We start from the raw sequence: 27,122 nt of genomic DNA on the forward strand, positions 1-27,122 counted from the left end.
TAACTATGGGGAGGAAGTGGGAGGGGAGCTGTTGCATTGTGGTAAACTGTGATCAATGTCATGAGACAAAGTATATGTGAACTGCTGTATGGAAAGTGAATTTGCTCTGTAAATCTTCATTCAAATCACAATAATAAAAAAGAGAGAGAGAGAGAAAACTCTAAAAGAAGAAAGGCAAAAAAAAAAAAAGAGAGATTTTCTTCAATTTCACTATTTATGTCTTCCATTGATTCAATTCTACTCTTTTGCTCTTCTGATGAATTATCTATTTCTGAAATTTTAGTATTGATCTTCAGGATTTCTATTTGCTGTTTTTGAGTGATTTCTAATTTTCCATTTATCTTGTCAATTTCTTCTTGTCTTGTTTCTGTGAATTCTTCTAGAGTTTTTCTGTGTTTTCCTTAATTTTGTCTATGATTTCCTTGCTGTTGTCTTTGTTTTCCTTGATCTCTGCTGAGGGCAGCCATGTACCATTCTTCTGAATTCCACTAATATTTCTTCCCTAGAAGATTTTCTGGCCCTGTATATTGGTCATTTGTTTGAGCCATCTTGTCCTAGTTTGCTGTTGTTGTTGTTGATGCTGTTCTGTGATCTGAAGTTGTCTTTGTTTCCAAGACATTGTGGTGTTATTACATTAATATGTTGATTGCATGTTGGTTTGCTTCACCCTGATTTTTTTGCTTTATTTTGTTATATTAAGGCAATGAGACAGGCATACTTTGCTTGTCACTAGTTTGGCAGCACTGAGGCACTTACCACCTGTCTCTGGGTAAACTTGGTAGTGGCTTGAATGTGGGACCAAGTCTCTAGTTGCTGCCTAGCTGAGGGCAGGCTGGGTGGCTCTTAATTTCCCTCTGTTGGTGATCAGTAGTCCTGAAGCAGGTGGTGGCACTTGCCTAGTGGTTGGTTTTGCAAATTTGTTGGGTATAAGTGGGTAAGGTCTGGCTCTCAACTGATGGGGGAAAAAAAGGAGGGATGGCAAGGAAGGGAAATAAAAGAAAGAAAGAAAGAAATGGGGGGAAGGAGAGAGATGAATTAAGAAAGAAAACAAAAGAAAAAGACAAATTTTAAAAAAAGAAAAAAAAGCAGCACAGTAACAGTACTAATACAAGTAATAACTGTAAAACACAACAATGACCACAACGCAGTACCCATTCCATGGGAGTATGCAGAGCTGACCGAGGTGGTGTGGAGGTAGGCATGCTAGCCAAGGAGGTATGAGGGCATGGCTCCCACTCCAGGGGATCAAAAAAAAAAAAGCAGGGAGAAGAATAAGAAAAAAAGAGGATGTAAGGAGAGAAGAACAAAGAAAGAAAAAAGAGAAAGGAAAAAACAAAAACAAAAAAACCAGCACAGCATTGACAGTGAGGGAGGGTTTAACTAGGAAGCTGAGTGAGGTAGGCAGGCATCACACCTCCCTGGTCATCAATCACCACTGTCAATGCCAGTGTAGACCCGGGTGAGCAGAGCTGGTTATCTGGTTCCTGCCTTGACTAGAACACTGCTTGCAGTAATTCCAAATGATCATGTTGTGCTAGGCCCACTGGCAATTCACTGGTCCATATGACTCCTTGTTCACTGATTTCATTCAGTCTTTACCTCTAATGGTATTTTATCCACTTTTTATCTTTTCCTTTGAAGCTCTAGGTTCCAAGGTTATCATCCACATCCATTTTACTTGGTTTCTAGGCTCTTTGTTGTAGAGGTTCTGGATCATATATCTCCTTAGTCCACCATCTTGCAAACTGTCTCCTTGCTTGATTTAAAGGTTCCACAACAGCTGCCATTTTCAGGATGAGGCTCAGAGATACTGCTTTCCTGGGCTATGTGGCCTGCACCTGCTCATGAGGACTTAAAGCTTGCTGCTTCCTGAGGCAGAGCCAAACTACCCAACAAAAGACAAACCTCCCTCGGCCTGGTATTAGACCCATGCAAAATGCAAACAGTTCAGTGATAGATAGGTACTATGCACTTCACACTGGTATATTTAATTCCTCGCCTCAGTTAAAACCAGTCTGTAGGAGTCCATAAAAACAGCTCTGGCTTTTAATGTCAGCGAGGAAAGCCAGAAAGAAAAGTTTGCATAATCTCTCAGTCAAAGGGATGCCATTGAAGCCATAATAAAGGTGGTCGCCAATGTTGCCCCTGGCAAGCTTCCTTGTGGACTGTACACATGCATCCTCCAGATTTATTTTATTTCCTCCTCAAGGACCTTGGTGGAATTCAGTACACTCAGGGGAACAGAAGATCAAGATGTGTGACCATTCGGGCTGTAATTAAATTTAATAGGCAGTTTATCCAGTTCATAGGAAGACGACATGGAAGAGAGGGACAGTGAGATGAGCCTGCAGTAGAAAATTATTTTACAATAGAGTATCCATCTGGAAAAAAAGACATTGCCTCGACCCAATAAGTGTGAACGAAATCTTCATCAACATCATATGAGGTTACTTTATCATGTGTCTCGCCAGTGCTGAGAGAGAGAGATACCTGTCACACCTTCTATTAAAAATAACGCACGGCCATCTTAACAGCATGTAAATCTAACTCACTATTATGCAAACTGAAGAGAAGAGGTAGTTAATAAAACACAAAAATAACCTGGTGTTTTATTATACAGGTTGCCGGATTCATAAGCATGAGGCTTAAAATGGCTTATATATTATCTTTCAGCTGTGGCAAACGGAGAGCTTTGGGCTGTTTTGGTTGGTAATGAAGGCAGCTGGTTATAAGAAGCACTGAGGGAAGAGTAGATTTTCAGCAGCATTTCTGAATGTGCTGGCAGGAGAAACAGGGGGAGAAGGAAAGTGAGAAAATGAGATGGTGAGAAAGGGCCCTTACCGGGAGTATGAAGCTTGCTAATGAGAAACACAACAAAAGCCAAAGAGGAAGGGGCAAGACTGTCCCTCAGACCTGCCTTTCTCCCTCGGCTGCTGAGTGGGAGGTGGTGGCCTGAAGTTCTGAGAAAGCCCCTCTCTCAGGCAGGAAACTCCAGTAAGAGCTCTAGCAGCTTACCCAGAGTGCTGTGTGTTAGCAGCCCATATGAGGAAACCACCCTACTGGCCCCCAGGGTCATCTTTAGCAGCAGAAAAGACCAATATGAAGTCCAATTAAATGGCAATATTCATCACACAAATAGACTCCTTTTTTTTTTTTCCTGCTGGTTGGGTTCTCTGCTACAGTGTGCTGCTTTTCTGACTGCCATTACTTTCAGAACAAGATCCTTAAAAGGAAGTGAAGTCAAGTCTTTATAATCCCACTTGCAGGGACTCCTGGGCACTACAGGGTTGTAGTCTGGGCTATTTGCTGTACTTTCATAGCTGAAGAGAAATTTTAAACAATCATAAAAATACAGAGTTAAAGTACTCTAGGAATGTGGGGTACATCTGCTGACGTGGCCTCCTTCAATAGACCTGAAGTATTTGCCTTTGACCATCCTGAGAGGTGATGCTCTCTGATGTTTTATGTGCAGAACATTCCTGTCATCACATTCCATTTTGCATATGCTCTGAACTTTAACAGCCCCTTAGAGGAGCTCTGGTAGCATAGTGGCTAAGACACTTGACTGCTAACCAGAAGGCTGGCGGTTCAAACCCACCAGCCACTCCTCGGAAGGAAGGTTGGGCAATCCTACTTCCGTAGTGATACTGCCTCGGAAACCCAAGGAGGGGTCGCTATGAGTCAGGGCTGACTCGACGGCACATAACAACAACAACAACAACATAGAATCCCCAAGGAGCTCTGGTGGCATAGTGCCTAAGGCCTAAGGCATCAGACTGCTACCCAGAAGATTGGTGGTTCAAACCCACCAGCTACTCCACGGATGACTGCCTAGCAAATACTCCAAAAGATCACAATCCTGGAAAATCCTATGGAGCACAGTTCTACTCTGACACACACAGAATCCCCAAGACTCAGATTGACTCAACACAACTGGTTAATGGTTATCTAGGGCTTGTATCAGCAGTTCTGGTAGTGTAGTGCCTAAGGCACTTGACTGCTAACCAGAAGGCTGGCAGTTCAAACCCACCAGCCACTTCTCAGAAGGAAGATGGGGCAATCTACTTCAATAGTGATACTGCCTCAGAAACCCAAGGAGGGGTTGATATGAGTTGGATCTGACTCAATGGTAGTTAGAGAGTTTGAGGGCTCATTTCATGCCAGGCACTATTCTAAGTGTTTTCTAATGGATAACTCCCTTTTATCATCCCATTTGGCAGATGAGGAAGCTGAGGCCCAGATAAGTTGTGTGACTTGTACAAGATCCCATAACTATTAAGTGGAGGATACAGGACTCACACACAAGCAGCTGGGCTGCAGGGTCCAGGCTCCCCACCACTGTACCATACCACCCTTCTTGTTTCATCATCATTTCTACTTCCTGAATCCTGCTGTTGTATTTGTGATCTCCCACCTAGTTAGAAACTCTGGATGCTCCCACAAGGCAGCTAAAAGATCCCAGCACCACTATGAAGAGAATGTGTGCCAGACTGACATCTCTCTCTGGTCAACACATATGTATCTAAGTACTATGACAACGCATTCCGGAGGTTGTCAAGTGGAGTGTGTGTCTGCTAGTGGGAGGATGAGGCCTAGAGGTTCCCAACCTACAAGCAGCATTCTCCTCAGAACTGGATGCCTCTAGCAGGTGGAGAAAAGGCTGATTGGCAGCTACCCTGTAACTCTGGGTGGGAATTTTGGCACTGTCTTAAAAATCTGGCCGGAGAGGACTCCAAGTGATGGGCAAGGGGAAGAAGGTAGGTAGGTAGGGTCTCTTTGGATCTCTGAGTGTTTCTTGGCAATTTAGCTAGAAACAAGGGCAATGGTGCAGCAATCTCCTGAGGCCAATGTTTTGCACGTACCTTGGACCATCATGGTCTAAGATTCCTGGGCTGGGTCAGGAACCTGTGAGGGTTCCTTTGGACAGCTGTAGCCCCTTCACTCCTTGGTGGCTTCAAAGATTCAGGGACCTCGGTAGAGTGCATAGATAGGATGAAGGATGTAGACTGGGGTCTCAGAGGATGCCCAAGATATGCTTGAATTTTGGGTAGTCCCAGATGCTATGAGGAGCCATAGTTGGCTTTTGGCACTCCAGAGGAACCTCCAGGAATGGAGCTCTCCTCTGCTCACCTGCCAAAGCCATGTGGCTAGGTACAACACAGTCAAGGAGGGAGGCACCTGCTTTTTCTTTTGACTAGAAACTTCCCTTGGCTTTCTGTGGCTAAGGTCCATGTTTTACCCCAGCAAAGAAATCCCTCACACAAGCTACCCTCAACCTATCTCCTCAGACTTAGCTCCTGCTTCCCAGCTAACCCCATCTCTGCAAAATCTTCTGGCAATGTTCATGCTCTTCCCTCTGCTATGAATGCCTTTCCCTTTCCCACCACCCAGAAAGATCCTGGGTACATAGCACAGTGGCTGGAAACATTTTCCTTTAAAAGTGAGGACTTAAGAGAGATACCAGAAGTTTCAAAAAGCTCACAAGACTTTGGACATTTGATTTCTGGCCAGGGTTTGTACTAAAGCTGCAGGCACGGAAGGGTAATAGCTGTGCACTCCAATTCTGCACACAGTGGGTCGACAGTCAGTGTTGGTTGGATTGATGCTGGTTGGCCTGCATGACGTGGAGAGGGCAGGTGTGTTTACTGGCAAAGAAGCTGGGGATCTCAGAGGTTAGGGGCTTGTTCATGGTAGCTGAATGGGATCTTGACCAAACCTCCCATATGTCTCCTCTGAGGCTGACCTCCCCAAGTTTTAAGTTCTGATTCTGTGAGTGATCACAAATGTCAGTTTTCTAGAAAGAAAAGCAAGTCCATGAATGGCTGTAATAGCTCACAATACCTTGCCTGTTCTAAAGCACATGTCTTCTGGAAAAGTCTTGGTGGTTTAACGATGCTATTTGTGGTCATTTATCTGAGTAGAGTGTAGGGTTCTTAAATCTCCATAGCTCAAATTCACGAGCCCCTTGGAGGGCAGCTTATGTCCCATCAAGCCCTGTGTGGTGATGAACAGCTGCACAGGGCTGAGCAGTGGGATGCAGGAACAGATGCAGCAGCGAGCAGACAGCCCAGGCTGTAGCCGCAGCTCCTAGAAATGGCCCACAGTACACACCCACCACTTTAGTTTTCCAGAATGTGGCTCTAGAAAATGACAAGATACTTAGAACAGGCTCTAGAGGAGGCGACCTGTCGATTGTGTGTCCTTCTGCACCAGAAACCATGCAAAGGGCTGTGACATATCTTTCTCATTTAACTCTCTTGTGACTCCAAGACTATCAAAATCCCCATCTTACAGATGAAGCAGCTGAAGCTCCAAATGATTATGCAACTTTTCCAAGGTCACTGAACTCCTAGGGAGCACAGCCAAGAACTGAACCTGGTTCTATGAGGCCCCAAAGCCCAAGTGGCATAGTTGCTATGGTTCAAACTACGGAAGCAGAGTAAACATCCTCAGAGCTAGAATGTTTCCTCTGGTTGGCTCCTTGATTCTATTTTGGAGGGTTCAGCTATAAATAATCACTTTCCTGCTTGCCACATGGACTCTACCCACTCTTTTTTTTCTGAAGGAGGATCATTGGTTAGAAACTTTCCCAGGGGACTAGCTCTGAAGTGTGTAGGTGAGTACCCTGCCAGGCCTGGGGGCAGGAGGTGGTGGGAAATGTATTTTTGTGCCTCTCCTATCCTTTCCTGCTGCTTCCTCAGGCCTGACCATTTGTCCCAAATCTACCATAATTAGGGAAGAAAAAGGAACTTCTTTTCCAGAGACCTGGAGTGGGCAGCTAGTTGTCTTCTGTATTTCTCTCTGCCCACTTATTCCAAAGAATCTGACAGGGATGCCAGCGTGTTTCCTTACAGTAAGTTTCCATGCAGTGGAAGCAACTGCCTGTCTCAAAAAAGTTTTCTATAAAAAAATGATCAACTCAGAGCTAAGAGCTTACAGAGGATGCTTTATGGCTGTTGTTATTTATTTATGCCCCACCCACTTCCAGAAAGGATTTGAAGTTGCTTATAATAAAAACGTATCTAGATCTGGGTTAGATAACAAAGAATGAGAAAAGCCAGATGAGAGATGGAATCGGCACATCCTCAATCCAGCAAATGGGCAGTGTGCACGTTGGAGGAGTGGCCGGTGGGCTGCCCAGTAGTTAGGGGTCACTCTCCAGAGATAGGACTTGCAGTTCTATTTTGCCTACTTGAGTGAGAGGTGCAAAAAGCTCCCGTAAAGTACTTAGGTCAGACACCAGTTGAGAACTGATGCTGTCTCAAATCCAAAGAGGGGTGTATGGGAAGGGCCCTGGAAGCCCTCTGGGAAGCCCCTCTGTCTAAGCACCAGAAATACACTGTGAGACCAGGATTAGAATGCAAGTAGCTTACTTAGGAGGAGTTCCCAGAAGCCTCGGAAGAGAAATGGAGAAAGCCGCTAGAAATGATTAGCACTGTGGGCAACTGGGGCTCGGTCTTGTGGGGGAACTCTGTGAGATGGTTTTGCTGCTATTGTTAGCTGCCATTGAGTCAGTTCCGACTCCTGGCAATCCCATGTACAACAGAATGAAATACTGCCTGGTCCTGCACCATCCTCACAACTGGTGATGTGCTTGTGGTCATTGCTGTGGACACTGGGTAATTTGAGTGTGTTCCTATCCAGGGGGCTATCTTCCAAGCACTACACTGGACAATATTCTGTTGTGATCCATAGGGTTTTTACTGGCTAATTTTCAGAAGTAGACAACCAGGTTTTTCTTCCTGGTCTTATTCTGGAAGCTCAGCTGAAACCTTCTACCATGGATGACCCTGCTCATATCTGAAATACCAATGGTATATCTTCCAGCATCACAGCAACACGCAAAACACAATAGTACAACAAACTGACAGACAGGTAGTGGTGAGAGATGGTTTAGGGAATGCTTAAGAATTACCCTAGATAAGGAGCAAGGAAGGTGAGGTATTTATCCACCAGGTTTATTTATCGGTGGTTGGGAGCTACTTGCAGAGTGTCAATGCCCACCTGTGAGCCCACCTGTGAGCTTGCTCTTGCAGTCAGAGAAAACCCCCAGGTAGAGTCTCAGGGGCCTGTAGGGTTATAGGTCATGGGATATGGGCAGGGCCCTGTCAGCAACCACTGCAACTTCTAAGAAAGCTGGACATACAGGTGACCCAGAAGTAGGTGGAATCAGATTTTAGGTAAAACAAGAATCTAAAAGAAGCTGCCAGATTCCAGAGGGAATCTTGGGGGGTGTGTGTGTGTGTGGGGGGGCACAAGAAGGTAAAGGAGGCCCTGGTGAAGCTTATACAGAATGCCTGGTGGGCTTTTGGTATAGGAAGGAGCTGTGTTGAGTTACAGTGAGAGAACTGTCCCAAAGGGGCATTTTGGTCTCAGGCCCTGGCAGAATCCAAGCTAAGCAAGGGGTGTGTTCCAGGAAGGGACAAGGGCTCTATGCTGTGTTTTCCATTCTCCAAACTAGAGGAGGTACCATTTCACCTGGTTATCAGGAGAACCAGGGCATGGGGACCCACCACCTGTATCATGGGACTGACTAGGCTGTACTAAGACACCTCTACTGGGGGAAAATGGGAGGAGACCCCTGCTTACAGTCACAAATGATCCCAGGTTTTGTCATAGGTCTCTCACCTCATGACCTGGCTCAAAAACCTTCCAGGGAGACTCCCCACTCTGAGTGTACTTTATTCTGTCTTTTCTGGGGTTAAAGTTTTATCCTTTTGTATCTGGATACCAACCATCTCCTCCTAAGTAGATGCCTCCATCTTCCCATTCTGCCTCTTCCCATTCTACCTTGTTGACCACCTTGTTGACATACACTGTGTGTAGTACGGTGGTTTAAAGAGCTGACCCTAGAGTTAGACAGTTCAGGTTCAAATTCTACCTTTACCACTTGCTGGTGGTGAGCCATGGAGAAACTTATCTAGTCATTTTATGCCTCAGTTTACTCATCTGTAATGTGAGGGCAATAATACCTCTGATGGCGTAGTGCCTAAGGCACCTGACTGCTGACCAGAAGGCTGCCTCCAGCCTTCTGGTTCAAATCCACCAACCGCTCCTCGGAAGGAAAAGTTGGGCAATCTACTTCTGTAGTGATACCGCCTTGGAAACCCAGGGAGGGGTTGCTATGAGTCGGATCTGACCCAATGGCAGTGAATTGAGTTTATGGCGTCCTCATAAGAAATAAAAAGTTCATATAGCTAGAGTCTTTGTAGAGTTCCTAGTACAGTTGATTAATAATGATGATAACAAGTGATAGTAATAGAGATTCCTGATCACAAACTGTCAACCTCTCTCTATTATTTGCAGACTAAAATACAAACTCCTCAGTTGTCACTTAAGACCCTGGAAGCCTTCTTTCATTTCACTTCATTCTCATTACAATACAATCCTGCCATTCCAGAGGACCTGCTTTTTCTCATCTTTTCATTCAGTCCTTTACCACTGCCCCAGCCTGAGTTGATTTTACCATTTCTTGGGACAAGACCTACTGACTCACTTGCCTAATGCAGTGCCTAGAACGTAGTTGGTAATCAATAAGTAATTCTAAAAGAAATAAATGATAAGCTTTTTGGCACTGGTTATTAGTCATTTTACTTCTCTGTATCACCAGCTATACCTGGCATGAGACTACATCCTTGGAGGAGTCAGTTCATACCCAGTAGGTCGATGGGGGATAGTTCTGTCACACAACTGCTGTATAAATATGTCCAGGCCTCATCATAGAAGATTTCCTTGAACAGTCTCATTTTATCCTCCTACTTCTCACAGTCACATGGCACATCAATGGCAGAGCAGGATTTGAGCCACGTAATCTGTGCACCACACTAATCAGCCAGAATGCTCCTCAGATGTGAGGATGGAGAGAGTGCACCTACTGTACTTTGGTCATGTTGTCAGGAGGAAGCAATCCCTGGAGAAGGTATCATATCGGTTATGTAGAAGTCAGCAAAAAAGAGGAAGACTCTGAGTGAGACGGACTGACACAGTGGCTGCAACAACGGCCTGAAGCATGGCAACAACCGTGAGAAGCGTGCAGGACCAGGCAGTGCTTTGTTCTGCACAGGATCACTGTGAGGAGGAGCTGACTTGAATGCACCTTACAACCACAATCTGTTTCCAGTGTCCTTTCCCTTGGTACATGGCACCACCCTCCACTTCCTCTTGGAGGGCCTGTTTCACCTCTCTGGTTAAAATGAAGGCTCCCTTAAGGTATCCAGCCATGCTCTGCTTCTGCACCTCTGCTTGGTTAGGACTATGCTCTGCAAGCCCAGCAGAGCCCTACCCACTGAGTCAAACATCTCCCTATGCCTTGCAGGCTAGGATTAGCTTCACAGATTGAGGAATGGAGCAGCATCAGTGTCTCTCCTACTTGACATTTATGGGTCATCCTGGTTCTTACTATGCAAGGTACAACTCTGGTGTCCAGAGTGTGGTTCAGGGTCTGGAGCATTGACTTGCCTGGGAGCTCAAGAGAAATGCAGAATCTCACGATCCATCCCAGGCCTGAGTCAGAACCTGTGCTTTATCAAGATTCCAGGTTCTTCATATGCCCTGGTGGTATAAGTGGCAAATGCTTGGCTGCTAACCAAAGGCTGGCAGTTTGAACCCACACAGGGGCTCCCCAGGAGAAAGACCTGGTGATCTGCTCCCATGAAGACTACAGCCTAGAAACCCTATGGGGCAGTTCTAATCTGTCACATGGGTCTGCTATGAGTAAAAATCGACTTGACAGCACCCTATAACAAAAACATATGCGTGGAAAACCAACACATACATATATAAACCAAACCAAACTCACAGCCACTGAGTCAATTCCAACTCATAGCAACCCCCCTTAGGTTTCTGAAGCTGGAAATCTTTACAGAAGTAGACTGCCTCATCTTCCTTCTGCAGAGTGGCGGGTGGGTTTGAACTTATGACCTTCTGGTTAGCAGCCAAATGCCTTATCCACTATGTCATCAGAACTCCATATATATTTATAAATTAAATACATAAAAAAGAAAACCAGAAGAAATTCAGAATAAGGGGGGAAAAAAATAAAGGGACCTCATGATGGTACTCTGGCACATCCCAGACCAGGCAACATATACGCCTCTTACCTATTGATCTCATTTTGTCTGCTCTCTTCTTTTCATTTTTAACCTCAATTAAAGCCATTCCTTACAGAATACTGGGGTGGAGGCAGAGGAGACCATACACCTTTCTGGGCAGGGTCACACCTACCCTGTGTTTTCCCAGGCTCTGGCATTTGTTACACATACCTTCTCATGGCCCAGGGGATGGCTCCAATCATTTCTGTGAATCTTACAGATGGATCAGTGTTTTTAAAAGACTGACCCCTTGCTCCCTCTGGGTCCCCACTGGGCTCTGTACAGGTGTCTGCCATGACCCGTGTAACACCTGACTATTTTTCTTGCTCCTCCTCCAGACCACATGTCCCCGAGAACAGTGGCCCTGGATTACTCATCCATGTTGCCAATGCACGGCATTGCCAAAACTAATTGCCACTGAGTCAATTTCAACTCATGGTAAGCTCATGTGTGTCAGAATAGAACTGCACTCAATAGGGTATTCAGTGGCTGATTTTTCAGAAGTGGATTTCCAAGACTATCTTCTGGGATGCCTCTGGGTGGACTCAAACTGCCAGTCTTTTGATTAGCAGCCAAGTGCATTAACTGCCAGCACCCCACAGGGCTTGGCATATAATAGGTGCTCAATTAATGTTTCTTGAGTGAATGCATGAAGGTATGACTGAATTAGAGGAAACTCCCATCCTGTTCAGTCACTGTTCAAGACCATCATACGACGGAGGTGGCCATCTTTTACCACCACTCCTGGGCTGAGTCTGGGTGGAGTGTGTACAGTGTGTGTGTATGCATGTGTGTGCACATGTAGACAAGGGCCTATCTTCACACCTCCAGTGGCCTGAGGTAGAAGTGTCTCTTACCGTGGTGTATTTACCCAGCTGGCAGAGTGAGGGAAAGGTTTCCTGGTGAGCTTTCCGGATCGTCTCTGTGAGATCGTCCAGCTCCGCTGTCATTTCATAGCTTTCTGTGCATTCCTGCTTCGAAGGCTCCTTCTTCTTCTTGTTCCTGTCATTCCTGACAGCTGGAAATGAGAGAGAAGGCAAATCAGGGGTCACAAGTAGCTGGGCCTACACTGCCTGAGCCAGGAGGGACCACTTCCCAACACAATCTTGGAACTGTGAACACTTGGAACAGAATCAGCAGAAGGGTGGTATGAAAACATCTCCCAGGAAAAGGAATTTGGCAACCAGAGGAGGCTGGGCAGAGAACAAGGCTTGTTTCTGGGTGTGCACGTGCAAATAAATTCTTATGGAAAGCTTAGGATCACTCAGAAGGCTTGGTATAGTTTCTCTCCTTACAGAATTTCCAACATTAACTGGATTCCTTGAAGAGAAAAGCATTATTTTTTTCCAAGCACCTTTCTCCCTACTTCCAGATGGGATGATCAGAAAGACATACAGAGAAACCACTTTTGTCTGGAAGACTAGGTACCTGAATAAAGTCCCTGCTGCTTCATAATTAGAGATTCTTAGCTAAACTTTTTAGTTTGTTTCTTTGCTTTTTGTTTTCTGAATAAATCCGCACTTGTGAAGAAATCCACTGCAGAGGTTATGCTTTGGTCCCTCTTTATTTATTTATTTATTTTTGCTTTCTAAATTGTCTGTATTAACCATATAGTCTTTTTAAATTTATAAACCAAAAAAACCAAGCCCACTGCCACTGAGTCAATCCTGATTCAAAGAGACTCTATAAGATAGAATAGAACTGTCCCCACAGGGTTTCCAAAGCTGTAAATCTTTATGGAAGCTGACTGCCTCATCTCTCCCCCACAGAGTGGCTGGTGAGTTTGAACCACCAACCCTTGGTTAGCAGTCAAATGCCTTAACCATTGCGCCCCCAGGGCTCCTCCGTTTTTATTTATAAAGTGATTTATAAACATCTAGACATTATGAAACCCTCAGCTTCATTCCTTCATTCATTTGCAGCCACACAACTTCATGTCTTCTCCACCCATCTGACTCTCACCAAGTGTGTGCCCTTTGACTCCACACATCCCCAACCTGAGCACAGAGTTGGGCACTTGCCAGGCCCAGGGCCAGTGCTGTGGAAGCCAAGCTTCCTCCCACAGCCACATGGGGCTCAGATGACTTCAAATCCAAATGTAACTCAAAGCTCTACCCTCTGGCTAGGATCTCCAGGGGAAGGAAACCAAAGCCCAGGGAGGCAGACAGGTGTAACCAGATCACAATGATCACCTCCAGGGACCCAGGTGGCCTGGCTGTGTATGCCATCACTAAGACTTGGAAGTCTGAGCTGCAAAATGACCTAGGGCATAATTTGATCTGCGGTAAGAGGATTAGGCCTGGGTTGCCTTGTTGAGAGCTCACAGGGTGATTTGAGACCTTGCAGTTCCCTACATCTACACTGTGAGTACCCCAATGCTGTGTTTGGGGTAGGGGCACAGTAAAGCTAAGCATAGAGAGGAGGAAAAAAGGTTAAAAGAAACAGAAGGAAATATCGAGAGAAAAGAGAGGGGTGGGTGAAGGGCACTAAAAAATACATCACAGTGTCTGTAAGGGGCTTCCACCTGCTCAGGATGGAGAGAGAGGGGAAGAGATTAACATTTCTTAAATACCTTAAGAGATATACTAGGAACTTCACCCACAGTATCTCATGTAATTCCCTGATCAGATATGCAGTTTTAAATCCATTTTAAAGATGAAGAAACTGAGCCTCAGAGAGGCCAGGGAGTGTTCCTCCATTCACTCAGCTGACAAGTCATCTCTCCTTAGACTCACCCAGTTATTCCTAAAGCAGTGGACATGTTTGAGGTGAACACCTGCCTGAAAGATTTCTTTCCTCTGGGACTCTGAGATGCCACCATTCTTTGGCTCAGAACATTTCTAGGTCACTGGTGAGATGAGTCAGCAAAGACGGTGTGAGGAAAACTGCCGTAAACGCATTCTTTTCTGGTGCAGACTGACCCATCAGGCCTCTGTAATCAGGCCCTTCCTAGCAGGATGCAGGATGCAGGGTAGTGCATTTTAAAGCAGAAACTACAAAGAATGTGGTCAGCAAAGGAGGTGCAGGGAGGGAGGAGAGGGTAGTACATGGCAGCAGAGATGGGCAGGGCTAACAACTCTCTGTGAGGATGGAGGCTGGGTTTTCCAGAGGAGGCTGTGACCTGATGGCTCATGTGTATGCACCACATGCTCTCAGTGCTAGCTGGCTGATCCCCTCCTTCTCCTGCCTCTGCCAATGACCCCTTTCTTCAGCTAATGCAAAAGCAAAATTTAAGCAATGAAGATTCTTCCAAAACAGAGTCCTAAGGAAAACAGTTTGGCACCTGCTCAAAAAGTTAAAAATAGAGTTACCATATGACCCAACAATTCCACACTCAAGAGAATGGAAAGCATATGCCCACATAAAAACTTGTACAGGAATGTTCACAGATGAATTATTCATATCAACCAAAAAGCAGAAACAACCCAAGTGTCCACTAACTGATGAATGGAAAAACAAAATGTGGTATACCCATTAGAATGGAATATTATTCAACCATAAAAAAGAATGAAGTACTGATACATACAACAACATGGATGAACTTTGAAACATTATGCTAAGTGACAGCCAGTCACAAAAGACCGCATTTTATATGAGTGCATTGATATGAAATGTCCAGACCAATCAAATCTGTAGAGACAGAAAGTAGATTAGTGGTTGTCAGGGAAATGGGGGTGGGGTGGATAGGGAGTGATTGCCAGTGGGTATAGGGTTTCTTCCTGGGGTGATGAAGATGTTCTGGCATTAGGCAGTGTTGATGACTATACAACCCTATGAATATACTAAACCACACACACACACACACACAAATCTATTGCTATTGAATTGATTCTGACTCATAGTGACCTTACAGGACAAAGTAAAATAGCTCCATAGGGCTTCGAAGGCTGTAATCTTTATGGAAGCAGACTGCTACATCGTTTTCCCACAGCGGCTGGTAGGCTCAAACCACTGACCTTTTGGTTAACAGCTAAGCACTTAACTACTTTGCCACCAAGGCTCCTGAAGATACTGAAAACCACTTTAAAATAATGAACTTCAAGCTACATAAATCTTAGCTCAACAAAACCAAAAAAACAGTGCCCTGATGGAGACCCCAAGTCACTGAACACTGTGAGCCACTGTGACTAGAACCAGAAGCCAAGATGGTGCCTATGAGCAGTTAAGCCCACAGCCTAACAGTGATATCCCTGTTGATTGCTTAGCAAGGGTCAGCCACTGCCTTAGGCAATTTAAGAATTCTACTCATTAGATCGCTATAGCAACCTGTGTTAGGTGAGCACTATAATCCTACTTCTATACTCAAGGAACTTAAAGCCCAAGGTCACCTTGTTTGAAGGTACAGGCCAATCTTGCAGATATTATAGGTTTAGTTCCAGACCATTGCAGTAAATTGAATATAACAATCAAATGAGTTCCATGAATTTCTTGGTTTCCCAATGCATATAAAAGTTATGTTTACACTATACTGTAGTTTATTAAGTGTGTGATAGCATTATGAAAGAGTTGAAATATTGTGAGGATTACCAAAACATGACAGAGACATGAAGTTAGCAGATGCTGTTGGAAAAACGTCATTGACAGACTAGCTCCACGCGGGGTTGCCACAAACCTTCAACGTGTGACAACGCAGTATCTGTGAAGTACAATAAAATGAAGCATGGTAAAATGAGGTATGCCTGTAGCAGAGTCTGGATTTCAGTGGAAAAAACAGAAGAGCAGAGAGAAGGACTACACACACACAAAAATCACCCACAATCCCATCCCCAAGCAGGTCTGTGAGACCTGTGTCTGCACTCATAGGTGTTCAGCTACAATGACTCACACTTACCAAATCCCCACCTCCCTGCAAAACCAGGGCTCAGATGTTTATCTAGAAGGAGGGGATGGGGGTAGGAGACACAGAGAAGGAAGGAGAAGAGAGGGAGCAAAGGACTCTCTGTGAGCCACTACCATGGGATGTCTGAAGCAAGCCCTGAAAGTCAAGGTGAACTAAGCTAGGAAGGGACCTACAGATGGGCATCAAATGACAGTACCTGACTGGTTTGTGCCTATAATTTTCAAAAGGATAGCTGTGGAGCCAGAGCACCATCTACTATACATTGGGGTCCAAATTCGGAGCACTTTTAACAGCTGATTGGTTGCTCAGGGATGAGCGTGTAACCTCATTGTCCCTTCCAGACTCCTGCCCTCCCAGAGTAAAGTCCCACCACCACTATCTCCATGACTAAATGACTCCTGGGAATATGGGAAACTCCTCTGCAACTGCAAAATGCAATAAACCCTCTGGTGTTAATGCCCCAATTACGTAAAGGTTCGTAAGTTGATGGACAAATTTTCTAAACACGTGGCCTCAGCAGCTGCTACGCACAGTGATTTTAAACTGCTTGTGGACCGCAGACACAGTATTTGGGCCAAGTGTGGGGACAGCTGCCAAACACCACCAGAACCAAGGAGCGGAGGCAGTGCACAGGGAGCCACACAGGCATGGGGACTGGCGGCCCCTCCGAGGCTCATGACCAGCAGCTACTGAGGGGAGCAGTACAGTGCAGGGCAAGGTAGGGGCCTAGAAGCTACATTGGGAGCCAGATCTGGGGATACATTGTAGCCTGGAAGCTACATTGGGAGCCAGATCTGGGAGCACCAGCTCCAAGGGACATCCACTGAAGTCGCCCCAGAGAAGTCAACTCACTTCAGAGCTGAGTTCTTCCTGGAGAGAGTACAAGCAGTGCTGTCTCATAAGGATGTATGGAGAGTATGCTACACAGGAAGAGGTCAGTCTATCGTGAAGATCTGTATAGGTTAGTTGTTACAAGTCTGTGGCTATCCGGAGGTCAAGGGCCATATTTTACTTGTCCCTGTGTCCCCAGGGCTTAATGCAGTACCTGGCCCACAGTGGGGAGTCAAGGACTGTTTTGTGAATGACAAAGTGAACAGGTAATAAATATGGAGTATGTCAGGGACTGAGTGTGGGGACACAGCACTCACCTGAGCCATCTCCTCTCAGAGATGAAGGTGTCATTATCACCTCAGATCCTGCAGTAGAACCACTCTCCCTCCCTACACTGGTGGCCAGGAGGTTGATAAAGAAGGTGGGACATCCAAAGGGTCACAAATATGATTTACACACCTGGGAGGGCCCGGCCCAATGTTTGCAAAGCGCTTCTTAGATGAAAGGTGCTCCATAAAATATCAAGTATTCTCCTTGTGAGGGGCTAAGTGCTACAAATCAGATTTGGTGGCATAAAAGTAACGTATTTATGATCCACTATCATATTGCAAATGAAATGAATGTAATAAAAATGTCACTTATACAAATACCTCTGATGTATGGATCTCGACCTATGAATATGAAAACAGACACCCAAGCACTTTTATTTAAATGTCTAATCATGGAAATAAATGAAGTCATGTTCATTTTAATGTGTGCACTTGTGCATGTATCTGGAATATTGATTTCCATGCACACAATAAAAATTTAATGCAGGAGACATGCAAAGGATGTGGATTCTGCCTAGATTCAGGAAGAGATGGAAACACCGCTTAACTAAAAATTCCTTTGCATTTAAAAAAAAAAAGAATACAATTGACACTGTTTTTATCCATAAAGTTTTCTATATTGAGCTTAGCAAGGGAAACATAATGGACTATTTATTCTTGCTTGAAAATTAAGGTCTGGAATTCATTCATCTTGACTCTTTAGCTCTTTGCTAACTGCAAGAAAAATGGGTCACAGTTGGTAATTAGAGCTATCTGCTTGTCATGGTGGGGGGTGGTGCTATAGCTACCATGCTATGTAAAAGAAAACTACAAAAATATACTTTAATCTTACTTTAAATATTATTTTTTCTCAACCAATTATGGAGATGAAAAATCCATGCATTGGATGGCAGATACATTTATTACTAATAGAACATATTGTTATATGCTGTCGAGTCAGACCCGACTCATAGCCATCCCTCCTTGGGTTTCCGAGGTGGTATCACTATGGAAGTAGATTGACCAACCTTCGTTCCGAGGAGTGGCTGGTGGGTTTGAATTGCCAGTCTTCTGGTTAGCAACCAAATGCCTTAGGCACTACACTACCAGAGCTCCTAATAGAACATACTTCTCCCATAATTTAAGGACTTTGAGGGGTGGGTCCTCAAGTGTTTGGAGTCTATGGGTGGTGTAAATGGTTAACACACTCAGGCTGATAATGGAAAGATTGGCAGGTTCAACTCCACCAAAGGTGCCTCAAAAAAAACTCAGCCACTGAAAATCCTCTACTCCGACACACATGGGATCGCCATGTGTTGGGGTCAACTTGATGACAACTGTTTTTTCTCAAATATTTAACAGAGCAGGTCCTGCTGCAAAGGTGGGTAGAATCCCTCAAGATCAGATTCTCTTTGAGGGTGGGGAAGGTGTATTTTTCCTAATACAGAGCCTGTCGCATACATGCTAGTTGCATATTTAAACAAACAGGTGCAAAGAAAGGAAGGTAGGACATTAGTAAAGGAGGCTTCAGCTAAGTTTGCTCTGCCACTAACGAGTCACGTGTCTTTAGGGCAGAGGGAGCAGCACCCATGAGTGTCCAATGAATGAATAAAGCATCCTAATTCTTTCGGCCTCCATTTCTGGGTTTTTTAAATGGAAGTTGAAATCATATCCTCAGAGAACAGCTCTGGGCATGCAGCAAGGGAGTGTCCATGCCAAGGACTCGGAAAGGTACAAATGAGCAGTGGAAGGGATGACCCAGTATTTGCAGTGCCAGCAACTGGAGGGAGCATTTTGAGAATTTTTACAGACTATTCAGTCTTGGAGGGAATAGTCTGCTCTAGCATTCTGACAGTTTAATAAGGTCCCCTGGGTGTAGCAAACAATTACAATCAAGTACTAGGTGCAGTTCTAGCCCATGCAGCAGCGAGGAAAGACCTGGTGACCTGCTTTGGTAAAGATTATAACCAAGAAAACCTTACTGAACTCAGTCCTACTCTGTAACACACGGGGTCACCATGAGTCTGAATTGACTTGATGCAAAGTGTTGTTTTTTTCTAAGCAGCCTAGCTCAGTTTTTTAAAGTCATCCAAAGCACACACACAGCCAGAATGTATAGATGCCAAGAACGTCTTTCTCATTAAGTGGTATGTTATACTAATAAAACTCTCAAAGCACTTTTACACACACACTCCTCTCACTGGTGGCTTTTAGATATTGAGATTTTTACCTCTCTTAGACAGACAATGTTCCCTTTGTTTTATGATTCCAAATACTTTTCCCTGCTTCTGTCTGGCCTGGCGTGGGCAGCTCTGCTGTGTTGCTTTCATTTTTGGGCAGGCCGAGGGGGTGGCCATCCTCGCAAGGCAAGAGATTTGGAACTTAGAGGCTCTATTTTAAGTGACAAATCTTTTTCTTGGACAAGAGCCTTGTATGAAGTATAGGAAATATCCTAGGTTCACCCCCAGAGCCGAAAGAAAATAAAACATTGCATGATGTATAAAACAGAAGCCTGAGAACGAAGCGCTGACAAATTTCACACTGCCTGTGAAACGCTTTCCTTCAATATCAAGCACTTCTTTGTACCGTTCCCTCTAGCAGCAATGGGCTCCTATCAATGATTGCTTTGCCTAAATCTTGTCCACAGGAGTGGATTGTGTCCATGACTTTGTGTTTGTGACAGAACTGGCCAACAAGGATACGGGCTCAGAAGGCCTTCACCGATAGCACAGACCCAGCTCCCCAGTTGTTGCTGGATCGACTCTGATTCGTGGTGACCGGGTGTGTGTGAGTAGAACTGTGTGCCATGGAGTTTTCAGTGTTTGAGCTTTTCAGAAGTTGATCACTAGGCCTTTCTTCTGAGGCCTGAACCACTGACTTTTGGGTTAGTAGCTGAGCATGTTAACAGTTTGCACCACCCAGGGACTGCCTATGGCATAGAACTGAGCAATGAAAATGGAAATTTAAGACATCGAGGCTGTTTCTCTGCTTTTCAATAGGAATAAACTCACACACCTACTATATGATTGGCTTATCTGGTTTTTAAAAGCTTCCTATTTACAAAAGAAGAGTTCAGCATCTTCTTCCATAATGCAGTTGTTATGGGCAGGAAATTTCTTTGCTGCATTTAGCTAAAGTTCATTCTGCTGAAGCCCAGTCTGCCCTAGTGTGTCCAAAAGACTACTTAGTGGGTCTTTTTAACTTCCTTGTAAAAAAACACAGGAAGTCTCTGATTTGAGAATCAATAGGCTTAAAATAAGGGCCACATGTATCCAGTGCAGAAACACTGAGCTGAGATCCATGCTCTTTCCTTTAAATTTCTTTCCTGGAGTAGGCCTGGATAGCCTTTCAAAAACAGTATCTGATGGGGATGAGGGTGATAAAAGTTCAAAAAGAAAATTCTCAGCAGAAGACTGTTCCAAATAAACCTACATCTTATTCTTTAGAGCAAGTTATGGGCTTTCAAATATTAAACAACAGTCTCTATCACAGTAAATTCTAATGGCCAGAGTTTTTCCTCCCACTGTTTCCTAATCCCAATTGATTTTCAGAAAATGAATTGACGTTCTCCTTGACATTCTTCTTCTTCTTCTTCTTCTTCTTTTTTTTTTTTTTAATAAAAATGAGGTACTTTTCTCAGGTTGGAAAAGGTTCTGAGGAGAAGCCTCTGATTCCTCCTGGGTAGTTAGTGCCCTTGGCAAACTGTGCAGAACTGAGTGTGGAACAAAGGGCAGAGCCAGAAATGGAGGCTATTTTGTGTGGTGACTTGATTGCAAAAATGGGCCTATTCCATTCTACCTTCTTATATCCAGGCCCTTGGAAGTACCTGCAAACAAGACATGGAATCTATTTCCCACACTGTGAATCTGGACTAGCCTTGTGACTTGCTTTAGCCAACAGAATTCAGTGGTAGTGATGTTGTGCCCGTTCTGAGCCTAGGCATCAAGAGGTCTGCACTTCTGTTCATCTCCTAGGAACCTTACTATTGCTGTGCAGACAAGCCTGCTATAGAATGAGACACCTTGAAGAGCAGAATTCAGTTGTCCCAGCCCAGATCATCCTAGGTCGGTCTACAGCCAGCATGCTTCTAAACCTGCCAGAGAGCTCAGGAAAGTTTAGAAGAACTGCATACCTAGTTCACAGCTGACCACAGACACATGAGTGAGCCCAGAAGTATCACTCAGCTGATCAATAATAATGTTTTCCTGTCAACAATAATGTTTATTATTTTAAGCTTTTTTGGGCTGGCTTGTTAGGTAAAGAGTGGGGTTATACAAGAGTAGTACATCCCCATATGCTCTTTTACCCCACAGGATATCTGAATCAATGATTGTCCTTGTTCAGCAATCAAGGCAAAAAGAGGAAACAATTTAGGCTTACTGGTCCGATAAAGACTAGTGGAACCCCCGAAACCATGGCCCTTAAACATACTTCAAGCTAGAAACTGAACTCACTCCCATGGCTCAACTTTCAGCCAAATGATAGGCCTATGAGATGAACAATAATACCAGGAAGGTATTCACTCATTATAAGAGTCAACCATATGAGAACAAAAGGGTAGCATTTCCCCAGGGATAAAGCTAAGAAGGCAGGAAGCAATAGGAAAGAAGGATGAAGGGAAATGGTAAACACAGGGAGGAAGTGGGAAGAGTGCTGTTACATTGTAGAAATTGCAATAAATGTCACAAAATGAAATGTATAAGAATTGTTGAGTGGAAAACCAATTTGCTCTATATACTTTCACCAAAATCATACACAAAAAATGACAATAAATAAAAAAGAAAGCAACTTGCCTTTCCTTCAGCTTAAGATTCAAGATCTTGTCACATCTGTTGTAATATGGAAATTATGGAGCTGTTTGATATGGGTCTAAAGTAACATGAAAGGTACATTGCACAAATGGAAGGACACTAGGATAAAGTTTCAAAGGTCTGCATTTTAGTTCCGTCATTTACTAACTGCAGCCTCAGAATAGTCACTTAATGTCTATGAGCATCAGTTTCCTCATCTGAAAATTGGGATGTTAATTTCCATCCATCACAATAGGATTTTCAGATATATTTAGATTAAAAAAATGATTGCAACACAGTATGACACATACTAAAATAGTGGATAGGGAGCTCTGGCAGCATAGTGCCTAAGGTACTTGACTGCTAACCAGAACACTGGTGGTTCAAACCCACCAGCCACTCCTTGGAAGGAAGATTGGGTAATCTACTTCCATAGTGATACAACCTCAGAAACCCAAGGAGGGGTCGTTATAAGTCAGGTTTGACTTGACGGCACATAACAACAACAACAACAAAATAGCGGATGTCCCGATTTATTTATTCAACAAACATTTACTGAGTCCTGTAGTTACTGAAAATACTAAGTCAAATAAAGTATAGATCCTTCCTCAATGAGAAAAAAATTCACATAACTCTGATAATATCACCACTCCCTACCTTCATGAGCTTAAAACCCAAGTCTTCTTGGCAAGGTTCACAAGATCATGTGAGTTGTTGTCTAGCCTCAACTCTGAGCACTAGCCCTATCCCTTTCAGAGCTTCAAAATGCACTACTATCTCCCTATAGGGCTTCACACTTGCTCTGTCTTCTGCATGGTAAACAGTCCCATCTTCCAGCCTACAGCAAGCTTTGGACTCTTCTTGCTGTGGACTCTACATAAACAATTCTTAGATGCATGTGCCTCTCAAAGTCTCACTGCTCCATGTGGACCCTCTAGGGAAGCCTCGACAGTGAGCAGTTTCATATCTTCTGGGAAATTCATACGGCCTTTTTGTATTTGTAAACATTGGTGGTTGTATTTGTAAACATTGGTGGTTTTACTGACCTTTCTCACAGGTTTGTTTACAGAAAAATGTGTGTCAAGTGCCTGGACTCAAGTTTATTTTCTAGGTTGATTTCTGAAGGGTTTTATTTGGCCTCCTCTTAACCCTCCTCTTGCCTAGTCTGGCTCTCCTCCTCATTGCTCTGCTATAAATATTCACTTGAAAGTCACCACTTTGTCCGTTGCCAAACCAGTGAACTTTGCTCCCTCTTCATTCTCCCTGACTGTTGGCTGCATTGGACACTTGGCCAGGCATCATCATCTTCTTAAAATTATTTTCTTCACTGGCTTCTGTAGTCCTTTATTATCTCAATTTCCTTGCTCATTATTCATCTGCTTCCTTCGGTGTATCCTCTACCCTATCCCATCAACTACAGGCAACTCCCAAGCATAAATTCTTGAACCTTCTTTTTTCTTTCCCCTCTCTCCTTAGATTGCCCATCCCCTCTCATGACTTCAACAGTCTTCTCTAACAGTTTGAAATGCCATATGTGAAAGTTCTCCAGTTAAATTAAATATGTAATATAAACACCCACGCAACCATGTAGGCCATATCTTTAAGGAGTCAGATCTATAAAATTTATTTTATGATAGACAAGAACTTCTGTGCAATAGTATCTTAAATAGGATATTTGGCAAACATCTGGCAAGCTCACAAGCCATCTGTCTCTCTCTTCTGGACACCTTGTTGATACGTGGGTGGTTCAGGCAAAAATCCTTCAAGTGTGTGAAGCATTGTTATGAATAAGCTAGATCCCAAGGAGGTAGATGTGGTCACATCTGTTTACTAGGCCAAGTTCAGATGGAAAGTACTGCCTTAAGAGATGAAACCATTAAAAACTTAAAAACTCTATGCCCAAGTCACCTACCATCCCTCTTTGCCTAATCCCTCATGACACCAGGCTAGAGTGCTGGCCTTTCCTTGGATAATTTTCTTTCCCCTCCCTCCATGCCCCTTTTTCTCCCTCCTCTTTCCCCTTTTCTTTCTTTTCCTTCCTTCCTGTTTTTCCCTTCCTTCCTTTTTTTAACTTCCTCTCATCCTACCTTTTTCCCTCTACCGCTTAGTATTTCATGTTTTAATGCATTCTATGTATATTCAACTTTTAAAATCTCTATTATATATCATAACAGCTCTGGTGGCCTAGTGCCTAAGGTATTTGATTGCTAACTAGAAGGCTGGCGGTTCAAACCCACAAGGCACTCCTCAGAAGGAAGATTGGACAACATATTTCCACAGAGATACCACTTCAGAAACCCAAGGAGAAGTCACTAAGGGTCCCCAAGAAATGATTGGGGGTGAAGGGATCACTAAGGTGGTTGCCAGAAGTTCCAAGTAAAAAAAGATGGACATCTGAACTAGGGAGTAATTGTGGGTTGGGGCCAGGGTGAAGGATGTGGAGTGCCAAGTAGTGGAAAGGGTCAAGTGTGACAACCCAACTTCTAGCTTGGACAATGGTGAGCAAGATGTTTAGAATTCTAGGCACCTGGGTGCTATCAAGTGGAGCTTTCTAGTATGAGTATGTGGGGTGTGCAGTGGGCTATCTGGATCTCAGACTCAGGAGAAGTGACTAGCTGGAGACAGTGCCTGAGGAAAAGTAGCCTTGGGAACTTCCTTAGCCATCAACAAACAAATCTTAGATTTTGTTTCTTCCAGCTCTCAACTTCCAAGCATTGACTTTACTTAATGTATTTAATGTGAAATAGTCTCAGCAATTTTGAATTTGACATTTATTTACTCATTCTGTTAATAGTTGCTAAGCTGCTACTGTGTGTACAGCACTGATCTAGGCAGTGGGGATGCAACAGGACATTAAAGAGAAAGACCCTGCTTTCATGGAAGAGTGTGTGTGTGTGTGTGTGTGTGTGTGGCTGGATGAAGAGGGCAGAGTATAATCCCACATGGAAACAAAGCACACAGGAGGGCAATTTCTTTCAGCTGCACTCTGAAGGCTCCCATATAGCACACTGTGGTAAGAAAAAGCCTTATGCCAATTCAAAGGATGGATCTGTATCATTTATTGGTCTATCCTGGACATCAGGGATGGACTACAAGGATTACTATAAGAAAATACTGACTTCTTCTTATCCCTGGTTTTTTGAAACACAAAGATGGGAGATACTCCAATTCTTTTGAAAATGTCAAATTAATCTTCCACTGTCTCAATATCTGCTAAGATGACTGTGATTTTAAAAAAGGAAAACAATAGATTTTTTGAGGATGTGAAGAAACTAGATCTCTCATCCACTGCTTGTGGGATTATAAAACGGTACAGTCACTGTGGAAAACAGCTTGGTGGTTCCTCAAAAAGTTAAACATTGAATTACCATACAATCCAGCAATCCCACTCTTATGTCTACACCCCACAGAACTGAAAGTAGGCAACCAAACAGATATTTGTACCTCAATGTTCACTGCAGCACTACTCACAATGTTAAGAGGTAGAAAGAACTGAGATGCCAATCAATAGATAAATGGATAAATAAAAGGTGATACATATATACAATGGAAAACTTCTCAGTGGCACAGTGCCTAAGGCATTTGACTGCTAACCAGAAGGCTGATGGTTCAAACCCACCAGTCATTCCTCGGAAGGAAGGTTGGGCAATCTACTTCTCTAGTGATACCACCTTGGAAACCCAAGAAGGGATCGCTATGAGTCAGATCTGACTTGATGGCAGTGAGTTATAAAGAAAATAAAGTCCTGATACATGCTATAATATGGATGAACCTTGAAAACATTACACTGAATGAAATAAGTCAATCAGAAAAGGACAAATGTGTGATCTCACTCATATGAAATGTCTAGAATGTTGTTGTTGTTATGTGCCGTCAAGTCAAACCTGACTCATAGCGACCCCTCCTTGGGTTTCCGAGGCAGTATCACTACGGAAGTAGGATTGCCCAACCTTCCTTCCGGGGAGTGGCTGGTGGGTTTGAACCGCCTGCCGTCTGGTTAGCAGGCAAGTGTCTTATCCACTATGCTACCAGAGCTCCCTGTCTAGAATATGCATGTCTAGAATAGGCAAGTGCATACAGCCCCAAATGTATTCGTGGTCATCAGGGACAGGCAGGTGGGAGGGAGGGGAGGGGGGTTTCTGGCTTAAGAGACACTGAACTTCTGTTCAGTGATGGGAAAATTTGGAAATGGATAATGATGACTGAACAACATGATAAACTTAATTAATGTCACTGAACTGTACATGTGAAGAATGCTGAAATGGCAAATGTTTCATCACATGTATATTTATCACAACAAAAAACTCTTCCACTGTCACATGCCTTAAGTAATGATTTGGACTTCTCATGCATATCTCCCTTAGCCTTAAGCATACATAACTGGGCATTAACTAGAACTATCACCTGCATCACCAACCCCATCCCTTCCCTCAGAAAGGGTAAGGAGTAGGGATGGGAGGGTTCATCTCGCGCTGTGCTAGGTGCTTAACATATATTATCTCACTAAATCCTCACTGCAACCCTATGTGGCAGGGGGTACTATTCCTCCCCCGTTTGCACATGAGAAAACTTAGGCTAAGGAAAGTTAAAGATACTGAACTCTGGCTGCAGAGTCTGTAATTTGTTGTAGTTGTTGTGTACATTCAAGTTGATTTTTGACTCAGAGGGGCCAAGTGTGGCAGAGTAGAACTGCCCCATTGGGGGTTTTCTTGGCTGTAGTCTTTACAGAGGCAAATAACCAGTCTATCTCCCACAGAGCCACTGGATGGGTTCAAACTGCCAACCCTTTGATTAGCAACTAAGTGCTTAACCATTGCACCACCAGGGCTCCTTGTTGGTAATCTGTGGGGCCAGAATTCAAACACAGTTCCAGCTAATTCTAGAGCAATATACCAATCATACAATAATTCTTAAAACTTCTTGCTTTTTAAAAAGATAGACATTAATAACAAGAATGCACTAAGGACTATAATTAAGAAATTTTTCTACTTGGCCTTGATTGCCCTGAATGCCATAAAGGGGTCACTCTCAGGCCACCCACACGTTACTAAAAGAAAATGTTAAAAATGAAACAGTAGAAATAAGCCACAGCCTCCAAGTCAATCTCAGCATGTGAAATGTTGACCAGAATTGTAGCCAACTTAGCCTTCCCCAGAGCAGACTTATCAGTTTCTCAACATAAATAGATCACTCCAAATTGCCTTCATCTGTGAAGGATTGCTGAATCCTACTTAGTCCACAAAACCCCTCTTTCTGGCCTAGA

The 27,122-nt window shown here is 43.9% G+C and overlaps 1 protein-coding gene across 1 annotated transcript in view; it reads right to left on the reverse strand.

Annotated features, from left to right (window-relative positions):
- The window catches only part of RARB (retinoic acid receptor beta), a 609,455-nt gene that overhangs the window by 31,842 nt on the left and 550,491 nt on the right, over positions 1-27,122 (reverse strand). Inside the window, exon 4 of the mRNA XM_007936376.2 lies at positions 11,948-12,108. Within this exon, the coding sequence (XP_007934567.1) occupies positions 11,948-12,108 (161 nt within the window). The remainder of the gene's footprint in view (positions 1-11,947; positions 12,109-27,122) is intronic.

Source organism: Orycteropus afer, unplaced genomic scaffold, assembly GCF_000298275.1.
Source record: "Orycteropus afer afer isolate SDZICR_OR568_19922 unplaced genomic scaffold, OryAfe1.0 scaffold00003, whole genome shotgun sequence".
NCBI lineage: Eukaryota > Metazoa > Chordata > Mammalia > Tubulidentata > Orycteropodidae > Orycteropus > Orycteropus afer.